This window comes from Mirounga leonina, unplaced genomic scaffold (assembly GCF_011800145.1).
Source record: "Mirounga leonina isolate KUSES-001 unplaced genomic scaffold, KU_Mleo_1.0 Mir_104, whole genome shotgun sequence".
NCBI lineage: Eukaryota > Metazoa > Chordata > Mammalia > Carnivora > Phocidae > Mirounga > Mirounga leonina.
The window spans coordinates 18738747-18754271 of record NW_023270231.1 but is presented as its reverse complement, the minus strand read 5'-3'; the positions used below and the strand labels follow the sequence as shown (position 1 = coordinate 18754271).

The 15525-nt window shown below is 43.3% G+C and overlaps 1 protein-coding gene across 1 annotated transcript; it reads right to left on the bottom strand.

The window, feature by feature from the left end:
• Positions 1–2409: 2409 nt before the first annotated feature.
• On the bottom strand, positions 2410–3296 carry LOC118015469 (rRNA 2'-O-methyltransferase fibrillarin-like). The gene is made up of 2 exons (XM_035012289.1): positions 3279–3296; positions 2410–3126 (listed from the first exon to the last, which is right to left on the bottom strand). The coding sequence occupies exons 1-2, from the start codon at positions 3294–3296 to the stop codon at positions 2620–2622; spliced, it is 525 nt and encodes a 174-aa protein (XP_034868180.1). The 3' UTR covers positions 2410–2619.
• Positions 3297–15525: the final 12229 nt, after the last annotated feature.

The window sequence follows — 15525 nt, the reverse complement described above, 5'->3', positions numbered from 1 at the left end:
TAGACCAAATAAAAAGCATCCTATTTTCTATTTTTTTTTACACAGTAACAATAACATCAGTAAGTCTAATAAAAATTGAGACAAAAAGAAAAGTGTAGATTAATGGCACACGTGAACACTAATACAAAATTCTAAATAAAGTATTAGAAACCATACTGCAGCATCCAGTTAAAAGTGAAAGACTTAAAAAAAAAAAAACTCTCACAAATGAAAGAAAACATAAACAATATGATAGGAGCAAGGAGGGGTCATTTCAGGAACTCAAGGGTGATTTTATCTCAGAAGTTGATTAAATTAATGATTTAAATAGAAAAATCGTGTGATCACTGATGTAGAAATGTTGGGGTTCCGAGCTGATGGCCAAGAAAAGACCCTTGCGACATCTTCAGTGCAAAAAGGTGGTTTTATTAAAGCACGGGGACAGGACCCACGCTCAGAAAGAGTGGCCCTAGGGTTGTGACAGGTGACTGATTATATACTTTCAAGTTGGGAGGGGGTTCGGGATAGCATAAGTCTCTAAGGAATTTGGAGCAAGGTTTTCAGGGCCTTAAGGGGGCTAGCTATTATAAGGAAAATGTCATTTATTACTGTCTAATAAAATCTGAGTCATGAGACCCTGCAGATGTATATGGTGGGCCATATGCTTGGAGGATGATTGCTAACATGTATCTTGTGGGGTAGAGATAAGGGAAGTTTCCAAAGGAATTTTCATATGTTAACGTAGACTTACAGGATCCTGGGGGATCGGGATAACGTTAAGCTAAGATTGCCTTTCACCCTTAGCCAAGTGTCAACATCGAGGCAGCTGGGCTCCCAGAGGAAGGTCACTGTAGCTCTTTCAAGGACTTTTCAAAGGGCTGTAGGCAGTAAGGACATATAATTTTTTCTTTTGCTTTCGTTTCCCACATCAGTTACCTCTATGACAGCTGAAAGGCGTTTGCCACAAGTTAGCGCTTCATAATAAAATAGGAATAAATCGATTCTTCCTTAACATGATAAAATATATTTAACTCAGCCCCCAAGCCAGCATGGTGCTGAATGGGGAACCCTGGCAGCTTTCCAATGTAAGTGGAAGGGAAGGCTGCTCATTCACTGAGGGTTGACTGCACAAAAGATTTAATTTGTCTCCATTTTATTGAATTCAACTGTGTTCTTTATCATCTCCTTTCTTCTACTTCATTTGGGTTTGATTTGCTCTTCTTTTTCTAACTTCTTGTGATGGATTCTTAGATGATTGTTTTTCAAACTTTCTTCTGTTTAAATATATGCATTTAAAGGTATATATTTCCTTCTGAGCAGTCTTGGCTGTGACTCACAACCAACTAATATGTGGCTCATAACAGAGTAATATTTTCATTAGCATTTAGCTCAAGATGATTTCTTATTTCAATATGCTGTAAAGTAAAATAAAATGCCTAAGATGTATTTGTACAAGTTTGGATTTCTTGTTTTAAGTGAACAACTTCCACTGCCTACTGCTTTGAATGAGGAAGGAAACTTGAGCACCTCTCTGTCAGTAACTGATAGAATAACCAAAGCACAAGCTGGGACCACTTGTAAACTATTATTGGAACACAGGCCCACCATTTGTTTACCTATTGTCCCTGGCTACTTTTGTGTCATAATGGCTGGGATGAGTCGTTGTGACAGAAACCATGTGGCCTGCAAAGTCTAAAATATTTACTATCTGGCTCTTTATCAAAACATTTTGTTGGGGTGCTTGGATGGCTCAGTTGGTTAAGTGACTGCCTTCGGCTCAGGTCATGATCCTGGAGTCCCAGGATCGAGTCCCACATCGGGCTCCCTGCTCGGCAGGGAGTCTGCTTCTCCCTCTGACCCTTCTCCCTCTCATGCTCTCTGTCTCTCATTCTCTCTCTCTCAAATAAATAAATAAAATCTTTAAAAAAAAAAAAAAGAACAGTTCGTGGACTCCTGCTATAGATCTTGAGCTACATAGGGCAAAGTTCTGGTCTCCTGGAACCTGGCCCCCAGCCTAATGAATAGTATAGTCAGTGAGTGTTGGAGGATGAATAACTGAGTGGGTAAATTAATGAATGCAAGGCAGGCTCATCTGGTAGAGGGTGGGCCCACACGGTGGGAAAACCAGCAAGTCATTGACTTTCCTACGAAAGTGCAGGCCACAGCTTAAGTTCAAATCCAGCCAAGCTCCCTTCCCCTCCCATTCCTGCCCTCATTTCTGCCATGCCATATTTTGATTAAGATGTAACTTTTCGTCCACGTGCAAAAGCACTGGACTCGTGTAGTCTGGGATGCCGCAGAGTCCTGAGCCAGGGAGCTGAGCTCTCGCCATGAAGCCAGGTTTCAGCCCCCGTGGGGGAGGCTTCGGTGGCCGAGGGGTTTTGGTGACCGTGGTGGTTGTGGTGGTGGCCGAGGAGGCAGAGGTCGTGGTGACGGCTTTAGGGGCCGAGGCCGAGGAGGAGGACGAGGTGGTGGAGGTTTCCAGTCTGGTGGCAACCGGGGTCGTGGTCGGGGAGGGAAAAGGGGAAACCAGTTGGGGAAGAATGTGATGGTGGAACCTCATCTGCATGAAGGAGTCTTCATTTGTCGAGGAAAGGAAGATGCACTTGTCACCAAGAATCTGGTCCCTGGAGAATCAGTTTATGGAGAGAAGAGAGTCTCAATTGTGGAGGGAGATGACAAAATCGAGTACCGTGCCTGGAACCCCTTCCGCTCCAGGCTGGCAGCAGAGGCCGTGGAGTCAATGCAGTTGGCCTTAATAGAAATCACAAACTGTCCTCCATTACGAAGGAAAGTGTGGGTGTTCAGGGCTACGATCCGGGTCTGGTCTGGCTGGGCCACGTTGGCAAAGATCACATCCACCATTGCAATGAGCATGCAGTATTTGTGTGGGTGCTGAGCATCTTCAATAACAGGAATAATGTTGGTCCTCTTCTTGGCCAAGTTAATGAGGTCACGGCCAGAGCGGTGGGAGAACTCAACTGCATAAACTAGACCGTCCAGGCCTACGATGTCAGAGACGTGGGAGACAGTGGTGCCTGATGCAGCCCCAAGGTAGAGCACCTTGGCCCCTGGCTTGATATGGATCTGGTCTACGCCACCCAGGATTGCTGCTGCCAGTTTCCCTAAACTAGGAAATGAGATTGCCTGGTTTTAATGAGGTTAAGTGGAAATGGGTTGGCGTCTAGGGTAGAACCCATGCATGAGAGGCACTATGGGAACACTGGTCTTCTTGCCACGTGTCCAGTCCACACGTCACTTGGCTCTCTGACTCACTTCTCTCTGTTCTGTCCCCTTACCCAGCAGAGCCTGATCATTACCCCATCTCTCCCAGGCTCCCTCCTGATTAGCTTTCCACTCCCTCTGTTCCTTCTATTTCCAGTGCTGCTACGCAAGCTCGGGGAACTAACCCTGGTCTCTCCACCTCCACCACCTCAAGCACTTTGAAAGTTCTATCCCATAGAAAGCCATCAATCAACTCCACCCTCAGTCCTGTTACCACTTTGATCGCATACTGTTCTGCTATCCAGTAACCATCCCCTCTTCTGATGACAGCACTTCAATGTCCTTTTGGAGAGATGCACCTCTCCCACTCTTTCCTGTGGTGTTCAGGGGGCTCTGACACTGCCCCAAACTCTAGGAGTGAGCCATGGCCCAGGCCTGGTTGGCTAAACCCCCCGACCCCTGACTACAGTGACTGGTTCAGAGATGGGCACATGACCCAAGACATACCAATGGGACTCAGTTCTGAGACTTCTGTTGCTGCTGCTGGAACACTGTTTTGTTTTGTTTTGGCCAGTGAAGTTTCTAGAAGTATCAAGATATAAGTCTGAATCTGAATAAAGCCAACCTGGAGGAAAACAGAGCTGAGAAGTAGGAAAAGCCCCCAGATCCCGCTATTCCCAAAGCTAATATACTTCCTGGACTTCCAAATACCAGAACCAATAAATTCCCTGGATTCTGTTTGAAGGGGGTTTCTGTCCATTTGTAAGTTGTGACTAGTAAGTCAATTGAATGAAATAATTTTCCATCTCTCTGCTTCAGTTTCTTCACCAAGAACAAAAAATTAGGATTCTTTGTCCATTGACTTGAGATGCTGAAACTATAAATTTTTTTTAAAGATTTTATTTATTTGTTTGACAGAGAGAGACACAGCAAGAGAAGGAACACAAGGAGGGGGAGTGGGGGAAGGAGAAGCAGCCTTCCCGCAGAGCAGGGAGCCTGATGCAGGGCTTGATCCGAGGACCCTGGGTTCATGACCTGAGCCAAAGGCAGAAGCTTAATGACTGAGCCACCCAGGCTCCCCTGAAACTATAAAATTAAAACCAAAACAGTTTTGCAAAATTACTTTATCAAAATTCATGTTCTATATACTACATAGATATGTATAATACCTACCCTTTTATATATTGACCCAGTCACATCCATATTTCTATAGTCACATATTTCTATATTTACGTATATGGTCAAGTATTTATGTATTAATATAGTCGGTTTCCTTCCTCTTTTGCTCTTTTTTTCCCTCCTTTGGGTACGAGCTCTGTGCCCAGCACTGTGTTAGCCTTATCCAGATGAGTAAGCATGATTCTGTGCACAAGGAGCCTTCTCTGGTGTAGAAATACAGATGAGAAATCAGCTCTTACTATAGGGTGGGCTGGGGGCTGTGATGGAGCAGGCTGGAGGGCAGGTGTCTGAACTCTGCTGGGGTGATGGTGGAGGAAGGGAAGGCCAGGCTGTTTAGAGGAGAAGCTTTTTTTTTTTTAAAGGATGAGGAAGTGAAATCCAGTTAGTAGGAACAGCATGTGCTAAAGCAAGGCAGGACTGAAACCAGAGCAAATCGCTCAAGGCAACTGGAGTCACCACCTGGGTTCCAGCACTTACCATGTGACCCCCTGCCAGCAGCGTCCCCAGGCCCACTTCCCGAGCCACAAAAAGACCAGCGGATTTGTTTTAACAGTTCACGGTTATCTAAATGATACTCTACTTGCAACATCAGATTCTGAAAGTTCCCCGCCCCCCCGCCCCTGCAAAGGCATAAATTCACCACAACATAGCTTAGGAATCTGCCTGACACTTAGAGGCTTCACAAATATTTGTTGATGATGAAGCTTCTACGAATATGTTCGGAAAATTGTTCTAAAATTAAACTTCATTAAAATTCCTACCTTGCAGCTAAGAACTCCTTTCTAGTCATCCTACCTTTCTTTTTTACCTGAAATGTACACATCTGTGAGATTTTAAAGGGGTCATGGAGAGTTATTCAGGTCTTAAACTCCTTTGCTGAATATCTCATAATTACAACAGATGAACAATGTTAGATAAAATAAGAAGGAAAAGGAAGAAATCTCATATGGACTTACCATTAGTGTGTGCTAGGGATGTTGTTATTATTTTTAAAGATCTTACTTTAAAAAAAATTTTTTTTAAAGTTCAATATTACTAGTGTTTATTTTATTTTATTTTTTAAAGATTTTATTTATTTACTTGACAGAGACACAGCGAGAAAGGGAACATAAGCAGGGAGAGTGGAAAAGAGAGAAGCAGGCTTCCCGCCGAGCAGGGAGCAGGATGCGGGGCTCGACCCCAGGACCCTGGGACCATGACCCCAGCCGAAGGCAGACGCTTAACGACTGAGCCACCTAGGTGCCCCTGATTTTACTTTTTTAAAAGTAATCTCTATACCCAGTGAGGGGCTGGAACTCAACCCTGAGGTGGAGAGTCACACGCTCCACTGACTGAGCCAGCCAGGCGCCCCTATGTATGTTAGTAAATTAATAAATTAAATTAAATAATAAATAATAATTTCCCGGAGATGGAGAGAGGTGCTCCTGGATTTGCAGACAGAGAACCAGACGGGGCTCAGGGACTCAGCTGGGAAGGGGCAGGGCTTGGTTTTAAACTCTGATCTTCCTCCAGAGCTCCTTTCTCTAAACCTTCGGAAGTAAAATTTCACTCAAATTCTCCAACTAGGCACTTACAAATAGGCTCAGCATTTGGCTCTGATCACCTTTATTCACTGTTTGTTCTGTTTATTCACTCCCCAAAGTTGATGTGTACCCTGGGGTATAGACTTTAGCTTTCTCAGATACCCTCCACTGCTTCTTTCCTCCTCTCTTGTTTGACATCTCCCCTGTGGTGGATCACCTCTTCTCTTGTGCATTTAGATGTGACATCATGTCATAGGCTGTGGGAACTAGGGACCTGGCTTTCTGAGCAGCCACCAAGGAGCCAGATGAGGCGCTGGGAAGCACATGGGGAAGGCTTCTAGGGACAGCATCAATTTTAAGAAGTTTGCAAGGTTTTCCTTAAGGCTTATATATGATTTGCCCTGTGAAGCGAAAGCCTCGATCGGAGACTGTGCAAAGTATGCCCCAAGTGGGAAACACATTCTCTAAGTTTCTGTGCCACTGTGAGGGCATTGGCCTTGTGACAGGGAAAAGCTTCACCTCATCCAGAAAACATACACACAATAACAGGAACATATTGACAACCCATATGGATGGGGTTTGGGAATATAGGTGAGGTTCAGTGGAGTGAGGTCCGGAGCCAACGGCCAAGAAGGAATTCTTGAGACGTCTTTGGTGCACAAAGGTGGTTTTATTAAAGCACAGGGACAAGACCCGTGGGCAGAAAGAGCTGCTGCCCTGGAGTTGTGAGAGGTGGCTGATTATATACTTGGGAGTTGGGGGAGGTAAGGAAAGAGGAGGTTTTCAGAAGGATTTTCATGTGTTAAAGAAGGCTCCTAGGATTCCGGAGGCCTGGCCATTGTCAAGTTAAGGTTGTTTTTCTTCCAAACAAGACATTGACATGCAGATAGTTGGGAGCTTCCTGGAGGAACATTACACAGTGCCCGCTTCAAGTAACTGTCAATGGGCTGCAGGTTATAAGGGCATTTAGTTGTATCTACATTTCCTTCTGGAAGCTAGGTTATTGATAGAAATATTTTGTTCTTGTAGATTGCTAAGACATTTGTAAACTGAGGGAGACTCATGTCTTGCAGGGTTGTAATCTCTATAAGTGAACTATTTGTTTTTCCTTTCCTTAGCCTGAGGAATGTCACATATATCCCATGGGGGTGGGTTGTGGGGTTTCAGCTTCTGCTTTGTCCTCAGCTTGCCTTCTGTTCCCTCATCACATACTAGGTGGCAATGGAATGAAGTCCAGCTATGGGTGTCCAAAGGTCCAGAGGGAGGTCCCAAGGCCTCTGGAGATGAAACTAGTTTTTCCAGGATTATGGATCTGACAGGTCAGACGTTGCTGATAGACTGTTTTTGCAATTTTACAGCTGGCTCCCACGGATGACTATTCATAATTCAAGTCCTTTGAAATGCATTACGGTTGGTGAAGGAATGCAAAAACTAAAAAATAAGGTTTGTCAGGGAACTGGGAGGAACCAAGCAACCATCTTGGGATTCCCATTGCCCTAAGTGTTCGTTTCATTTATAAGCATTTTTTACCCATCTTAATTTCTCAGATTTAGGAGCAGGCTCTTGTCATGTTACCAGGACAGCAGGATGGCAAAAGTTTGGCAATGAGGGGACATTTTTTGCAGAAGCAGAATGGACTTCATCCACATGTACCACCATCTTTAAGGATTTCGTTGTTGCTGCCTTTGTATAAAAGTCAGCTGGGACATTTTCTGGATTCTCAGGTTCAGTTCATTTAGCGTGAGCCTCAATTTTGATGATAGCAATTTCAGAAGCTAAGCGAGGAGTAATTGCAAGTGATGACTCTGTACCAGGACGTATCAGATTTCTAGGAATTTCACATAATTTCTGGAGCACTTCTACACTATACAATCACAATGGAAAGAAAACATAGAACCTTTGTTTTTTAGGCAGATCCCTTAAAAGGTACAGAAAGTCTCACAATCTGTTATCAGAAGTAGACCAAAAGTCCAAAAAAGAAAAAAAAAAACTTTGTCCTTTTAATAGAGAGAAAGCCAAATTCTAATTTTGTGCTACCTTACTTTTGATAGTAAAATGTATTCATTCCACTCTTAATCCTGACCACGCATAAAATTCTTTTTCAAAGATTCATTTTTCAGAAACTTTCTACAACTTTTTTTTTCCTCAAAAAAATTGCATCCCCATCCCTCATACCTTCTTTTACACCATCCTACCTCTATTGCATATAGAAGCATTTCCCTCATTACTTTTAGTAGCTTTAACCACATACATTAATTACAATTCTTAACCCTCAGATAGATACTTTAATTTCTAGTGAAAAACAAGTAGTGAACAATTGTGACCTATTATGCTGGCATTCTTTAGGTTGGCAAGTGTATGAACACGTTTCATAATTTCTAGAAACGTGCTTTTTAATAGCACTGTCTTTCAAGAAAGCACACACATACATGAAATGTTTATCACCAAACCCAACTTTATCTTTAGTCTCTCTAATAAGGAAGCCAAAATTAGATAAACCTATGTTCAGTCATTAACGATTCATTATTTTATCTTATTTGGAAATTATCTAGATTATGAATTTAACAACGCTTCACTTAACCTAACTCAGCAGAACTTTAAGGTTTTAGGTTACCAGAAAGACTTGGGAAACTATTTAGAATTTACCTAAAACTTTTTTAAATCTTATTTACATCTATTCAATTTACTTGTTCTTAACAATTAGGCTGAGATTATCCACAAAAACTAAATGAGACATCAGACAAAGCCGGTCATTGTGGCAAGCTATTTTTATTTATTTATTTTATTTTTAATTTTTTTCAAGATTTTATTTATTTGAGAGAGAGAGAAAGAGATCCCGAGCAGAGGGGAGGGGCAGAAGGAGAAGCAGACTCCCGGCTGAACAGGGAGCCTGTGGTGGGTGGGTGGGTGGGGGTCCGACACACTAAATCCCAGGACCCTGAGATCATGAACTGAGCCGAAAGCAGGTGCTTAACCGACTGAGCCCCTGTGTTTGCATTTCAAAAACACAGTAAGATACATCACTTCAAGGGACAGAGATAGAGGAAAGTTCCTCCTAGAAGGACTTTGGTTTTCTAAAGCCAATAATTTAAAACCCTTTTGAGATAAACAAGGATAGTTTTGGGGTTGGTAAAGGAATAGGTTAACTTTGAATTGCCTCTGGAGCTGGCTTTTGTTTATGGTTGTAAAGGCAATTGGGACAGAGGACAACTTAGGATGAGTGCTCCCATAAAGGAGGCACAAAGAATGGCATAGTCTCATAGGCTTTTGTATAATGTACCTTCTGTATCTTTTATTTTTATTTATTTTTATTTTTTATTTATTTATTTTTTTAAAAGATTTTATTTATTTGACAGAGAGAGACACAGAGAGAGAGGGAACACAAGCAGGGACAGTGGAAGAGGGAGAAGCAGGCTTCCTGCTGAGCAGGGAGCCCGATGTGGGGCTCGATCCCAGGACCCTGGGATCATGACCTGAGCCGAAGGCAGATGCTTAATGACTGAGCCACCCAGGCACCCCCCTTCTGTATCTTTTAAAACTGATTATCAGGTTTTCGGAATGAAACTTTCAATGAAGTTATTGTTGGAATTTTGAAGTCTTTGCTTTTAAGTGCACTTCTTAAATGATCTGATCTAACTGGGACAGTCCACCCAATGGTCACTGTAATCCTAGATGGTGATGTCCCTGAGGTGGGCAGCTGTTTGGTAGGACCCTAGCCACAACTGGAGTTTAACTCACATTTCTGTCCAGCCACATCTAGTTGCAAACAGGATGCAGCTCTCACATTTCTGTCTGGCCTTATTCTGGGGTCCTCAACTTGATGGTTACCAAGCCGAGTTCTTATGGTCACGAAACAAGCGTCTAGATTTTTATAGCTTCTGGGACTATAGTTCTGAGATATAAAATAAGCAGGTGTGCTGGAAGGTGGAACGCTTAACTCTCGGATTTTAAGGATCCCATTCCCTTATTATTTATGTATTTGTTTATTATTTTTCTTTCAGCTAAGCCTTTTCCTCATGTGCACATTGACAGAAGCCAAGGGTACTGAGGAAGTGCAAGTGTGGATACCAGCGGGGAGGGAGACATGGGGGCTGGGGCAGACTGAAGCAGCAGGTCTCAGAGAATGGGGAGTGTGGGCTGATTCCAAGCTGATACCAGAGATGGGCAGAAGCCCCCAGGTGTTCCCAGCATGGAATCTAAGGACAGAACCAAGGGCTGGGGTTCGGAGGCTACTGCAGGCTAGGCAATGGAAGGCCTTGCCCCCCACTGGCGCTACACAGCATGGACTAAACCAGTGGACTCCATTAAGGGAGACTGGGGACTGGAAGTGGGGAAAGGACGAAAGCAGCAAACCCCAGTAAATGGGGACTTTGGCTGGAACTGGGGAGGGGATTTGGACGTGGAATTGTGGACTGAACCAAGGAAGGGTTAAGGTTACTAAGGGCTGGCGCTCTGTCAGAGCCTCCTGTCAGCCTGCCAGACCTGTTCATGCTGGGCTGGAAAGCCAATTAGATCCACAGCCTGAATGTAGAACAAGTGGAACTCCAGCCAAGAGGAATTCACCAGCAGCCCTCGGATACGCTAAGACCATGAACTCAAAAGGATTTGTAGGGCGCCATGCCTGTGTTTCTCATTGTCCCCAGATGCCATCAGAATTTTGCTTTGGATCCCAATGCCATCACCAATCTGTGTAAAAACAAAAGTAAACCAAGTAAATTTGAAGATCTAATAGCTGGATCTTTCTCTGTGGCTCTTTCGTGTACTTTTCAGATGTTCCTGCTGGGCCACTCCCCCCTGTAGGTCCTCTGACCCTTCTTTATTTTGGGTGATGACTTGCAAGTCCTTCCCTCCTCTCTAGGAGTTCAATCCAGCTGCTGGAGTGCCTTGGTCCCTCCAAGCTGCCTTATTTGACAGGAACTAAGACAAATCAGTGGCGCTGTATCTGATCTGCTCTGTGACCTCATTTGGTTCTGAGGATGCACTGAGTCATCCCTGACCCTGACCGCCCCGCAGAGCAGGAGTCAGACCCCAGGCCCCCTGGGCTCCCTGATGCTTCAGTCACATCTGAGTAGCCCTGTGGAAGGCACCCCCTTACCAGGTGGGAGAGGAAATGGGACTCCAGTACAGCTCTCTCCAAAATGAGCCTGCTCACAAAATTCTCCATCCTCTATGTTTTCAACTCTTTTATATCATCCGAGTGGGTAAGGGGTCCAGGAAATGGTTCTCAAGAATTTCCTTCGACATCTGCATCTTTTTCCCCACTTGGAAATGTCATGCCTTGTCCTGTATTGGTGCCCTGTTGAAAAGTCAATTGTTATACATTGTTACATATATAAATAAAATTGTGCTAGAGAGCAGAAATAATGTATTAGGTTGATCGTCTCTGTCACTTACCATGAGGGGGTTCAGCTGCTACGAAGTCTGGGCTTTGATTTGCTTCTCTGAAAATTGGGGGTGATATTATCGACCTCACAGTGTTGTTGTAAGGACTAGAGATGATGCAGAGTTCCAGCAGGGACCCAGCCGATCCTAGGTACTCAAGAACTTGAGCTCTTGAGTTATCCATCCCATGACAATAGACAGTTAAGAAGTGAGCCACTGGAGGACCTGCGCCCCACGATGCAGACAGACGGTGACAACAGGAAGGACCAATTTGAATCTGGTTTCTTTTTCCTACTTAAAAAAACTCACACACAAACAAGATAAAAGAAAAGAAAACAAAACAAAACAAAAAAACCCCACACATAAAAATTAGCTTTTCTCTTTTGAAGACAATTTAATTAGTAAAAATTTTAAAATATGAAAAAAGAACAAAAACCACAATCCCATTAGTAATGTTATTATTTTAAGTACCCCTACATATACTTTTACATAGTTGTAATCATACTGCATATAAAATTTTATACCATGGTCTTTTTCACAGATATGGTATTATAGACATCTTTATTTTACTATATACTCTAATATCGATAATTTTTTTTAGATTTTTATTTATTTATTTGTCAGAGAGAGGGAGAGAGAGAGAAAGGGGAAGATAATATTGATAATTTTTTAATGACAGCATAATGTTTCTTTGAGTGGATAAACTATGCTTTACTTTGTTATTTTCTAATTCTTTGACATTTAGATGGTTTCTGTGGTTTTCTACCTTTATCAATCAAGTCCGTTAGGGTTCTTCCTCAGCAAGTAACAGAAACCAACTCTGGAATGCTTGGACAGGAAAGGGATTTACTTGAAGGATGTAGATGAGCTCGTGGAATTCTCAAGGGGCTTGGAGAAGCAGATGAATAAAAAGTCCAGGAGTTGAGGGAGTTGCAGGATTCTGGGGGACAGGAGCTACTTGACGGTCTGGTTACAGCTCTGCTCTCAGAATGGGGATATGTCACTCGTGGTTGCCTTGTGCTATTCCACCACAGAGAGAGAATGTGATCGACCTAACCTGGGTCACGTGCCCAGACCTCGGAGAGGCGGAGGTTGAGGGCCTCGATGCACCGCAAGACCAATACTGTTCTCAGTGGGGGGTGGGCTCGAAGCCCCTCAAAGAAAATAAGGGCGTTGATAGTAGGTGACTGATAAACCAAGCTACTGCTACATAAATACTCCATCTTTGCACATACAGCTTTCTCTAGATTTTTGAATCATTTTTTTGGGATGAAATTTCGCAAAGTGGAATGACTGCACGAAGAGGGTAGAACTTTTGAGGTGGTTCTTCATGTACGTTGTCAGATATGTATAGGGGAGCACGGGAGGGAACCTTAGAAGTAAGTGGAGTGGTAGTTAATTGAAATGGGGGTTCAGGGATGATACCAGCACATCTAACGCATTTTATTTGACCTTTGTCTGTGGCTAAGTCTATTACACTGCTAACCTTTTGATGCAGAGCCAAGGCCTTTGTGTGTGTCCTCAGACTGGACTTGTGTGTTGTCTTTCCTGCATGAGCATCCCCCACAACGCACCGTCCAAAATTTCTGGTTTAGGATTCTGTGAAAAGGAGCAGGAACTTTGAGATCTTGGTGAAACAATCAGAACGCAGCATCCTTTTGGAGTTTCAAGGTTCCTACCCCCTCTGATTCTTTTACTGTTGGCTCGCCCACACCTAATTCGACATCCATAATTTTGTACGTGTGATTTGCTTTTTTTTGAGCCTTTCCAAAGCCTTCAATTTGGTTTTCATTGAAACAGCAACTCTCTTACTTATCCCACTCATATTTAATTGGCTTTTATTATGTTTATTTTAATTAAGTAATTAGAAAAACCGTTGACGTGGTCCCAACAGGCTTGAGAACAAATACAACTTACTCCCGGTAAACAGACAGCTCAACTGGTGGGGGCTTTAGCATGCAGAGTGCTGGAGAGTAGCCTGCAGTGGTGAGCGATGACCACCCAGTGGGCATCAGTCCGTGTGCTTTATAGGGGGCTGCTGAACTGGCTAAGTGGAGTGTTTAGGACAAATTCTATGTGCCAGTTTCAATGAACCGTCACCACATCTTACGTAAGAACCCAATATCAACACCATGAATTTGACATTGGTACAATGCCTGTGTTTCGTTCTATGTCATTTGTAGATTTGTGTGACCATGACCACAGTATAGACCCAGAGCCAGGCAGGCTGTCCCCACAGGTGTCTCCCTAGCGCTTCCCTTTTGTAGTCATGCCCACTTCCTTCTCCTCCACTCTCCCTCCCTTGTCAGCAGCCTCGTCCCTTCTAGAGCTCTAGAATTTTCTCATCTGGGGAACATGATTTCAATGGAATCATACAGTATTTGCCCTTCTGAGGTGGACTTCTTTCCACTCGGCATAATGCCCTTGAGAGCCATCCAAGCTGTTGTATGTGTCAATAATTCGCTTTCTTTATTAGTAGGAAGTAGTATCCCCTGGTATGGATGGACCAGTTTGTTTAACCATTCACCTACTGAAGGACATTTTCGTTGTTTGCAGTTTGGCACGATTACAAACAAAGCTGTTATAAACAACTGTGTTTAGGCATTTATATGGGCATATACCTTCATTTTTCTGGGGTAAGCATCCAAGATACACTGCAGTTCCTTGGGGTGGTTGGTTAAGGGTGTGCCAACTACTTTTCTGAGTGGCTGTACATGTTATATTCTTACCATAATAAGCGAGAGATCTAGTTTCTCCACATTCTAGCCAGCATTTGATATTGTCAATATCTTTAATTTTAGCTGTTCTAATAGGTATATAGTGATATCTAATGAGATATATCTAATAGGTATATAGTGATATAGAACATCTTTCCGTGTGTTTATCTGTGTCACGGGTTTGAGGGATTTGGGGCTGATCAAGGAAGAAGATATGACCACGAGAAGTAGTGATGCACAACCAGCTTCATTGCTCAGTGTTTGGACAGGGTTTTGAGAGCAGTCCCCCACAGCAGGAGTCTGTCCAGAGGCTATGGCTTGAGGGGTTGCTACTCAGAAGGGGAGGAGGGCAAGAAAGAGGAGGACCAGAGAAGAGGTGTATGTGTCCAGATGATGTCCTTCAGCAGCCTGGCTGCCAGTTTCTGAATCACAGACCTCCTGAGGGCCAGAGTAGTCTGGGGGCTTAGCACCCCAGGCTCTAACTGTAGTCAACAGGTATGGGATGAGGTTCTACAGGGGATGCAAAGCAAGCAGGCTCTACATGGCTAAAAATCTGCTCGTTGGGGCTGTGTTTAAAGCAACTGGATGTATAACAATTTGAGTTTGGCACTAGCAGGCTTTTAAGCTAATGGGTCTTGGTCTGCAGGGAAGAAATAAGCAGCCCAGGGGTGAATACACAGAGGCCATGTTGGGCTTATTTATGCAACAATTTGCCATCTGTTTATTCTCTTCTGTGGAATACCTCTTCATGTCTTTGCCCATTTTAAACTGGATTGATTATTTTTTTAAATCTTGAGTTTTGGAAGTTCTTTATATGTTCTAGATAATGAGTTCATTGTCACATAAATGGTTTGCAAATATTTTCTTCCAATTTGCAATTTACAGTCTCCTTGTCTTACAGGGTTTTTCACGAAACGAAAGCTTTTCATTTTGATGATGTTTGATTGCTCGATTTTATTATTTTTAAGTAATCTCTACACCCAACATGGGGCTCGAACTCACAACCCCGAGATCAAGAGTTGCACGCTCCACTGACTGAGCCAGCCAGGTGCCCCATATTGATGTTTTTTCTTTTATGGATCACGCTAAGAGTGTTGAGTTTTGGGGCGCCTGGGTGGCTCAGTCAGTTGAGCATCAGACTCTTGATTTAGGCTCAGGTCATGATCTCAGGGTAGAGGGATAGAGCCTTGTGTCGTGCTCCACGCTCAGTGGGGAGTCTGTTTAAGATTATCTCTCTCCTTCTGCCCCTGCCCTCCCCCTTCCCCTAACCCTTACTTGTGCTCTCTCTCTCTTTAAAATCAATGAATAAATAAAATCTTAAAAAAAAGTGTTAGAGTTTTATATTCAACATTTCAATCTACAGCCAATTTTGAGTTGATTTTTGTGTAAGGGGTAAGACTTAGATTGAGGTTTATTTATTTTTGTTATGGATATCCAGTTGTCCTGGCACCATTTTTTGGAAAACACTATGATTTCTCCATTCAATTGCTTCTTGAGAACCTTTGTCAAAATCAGTTGTC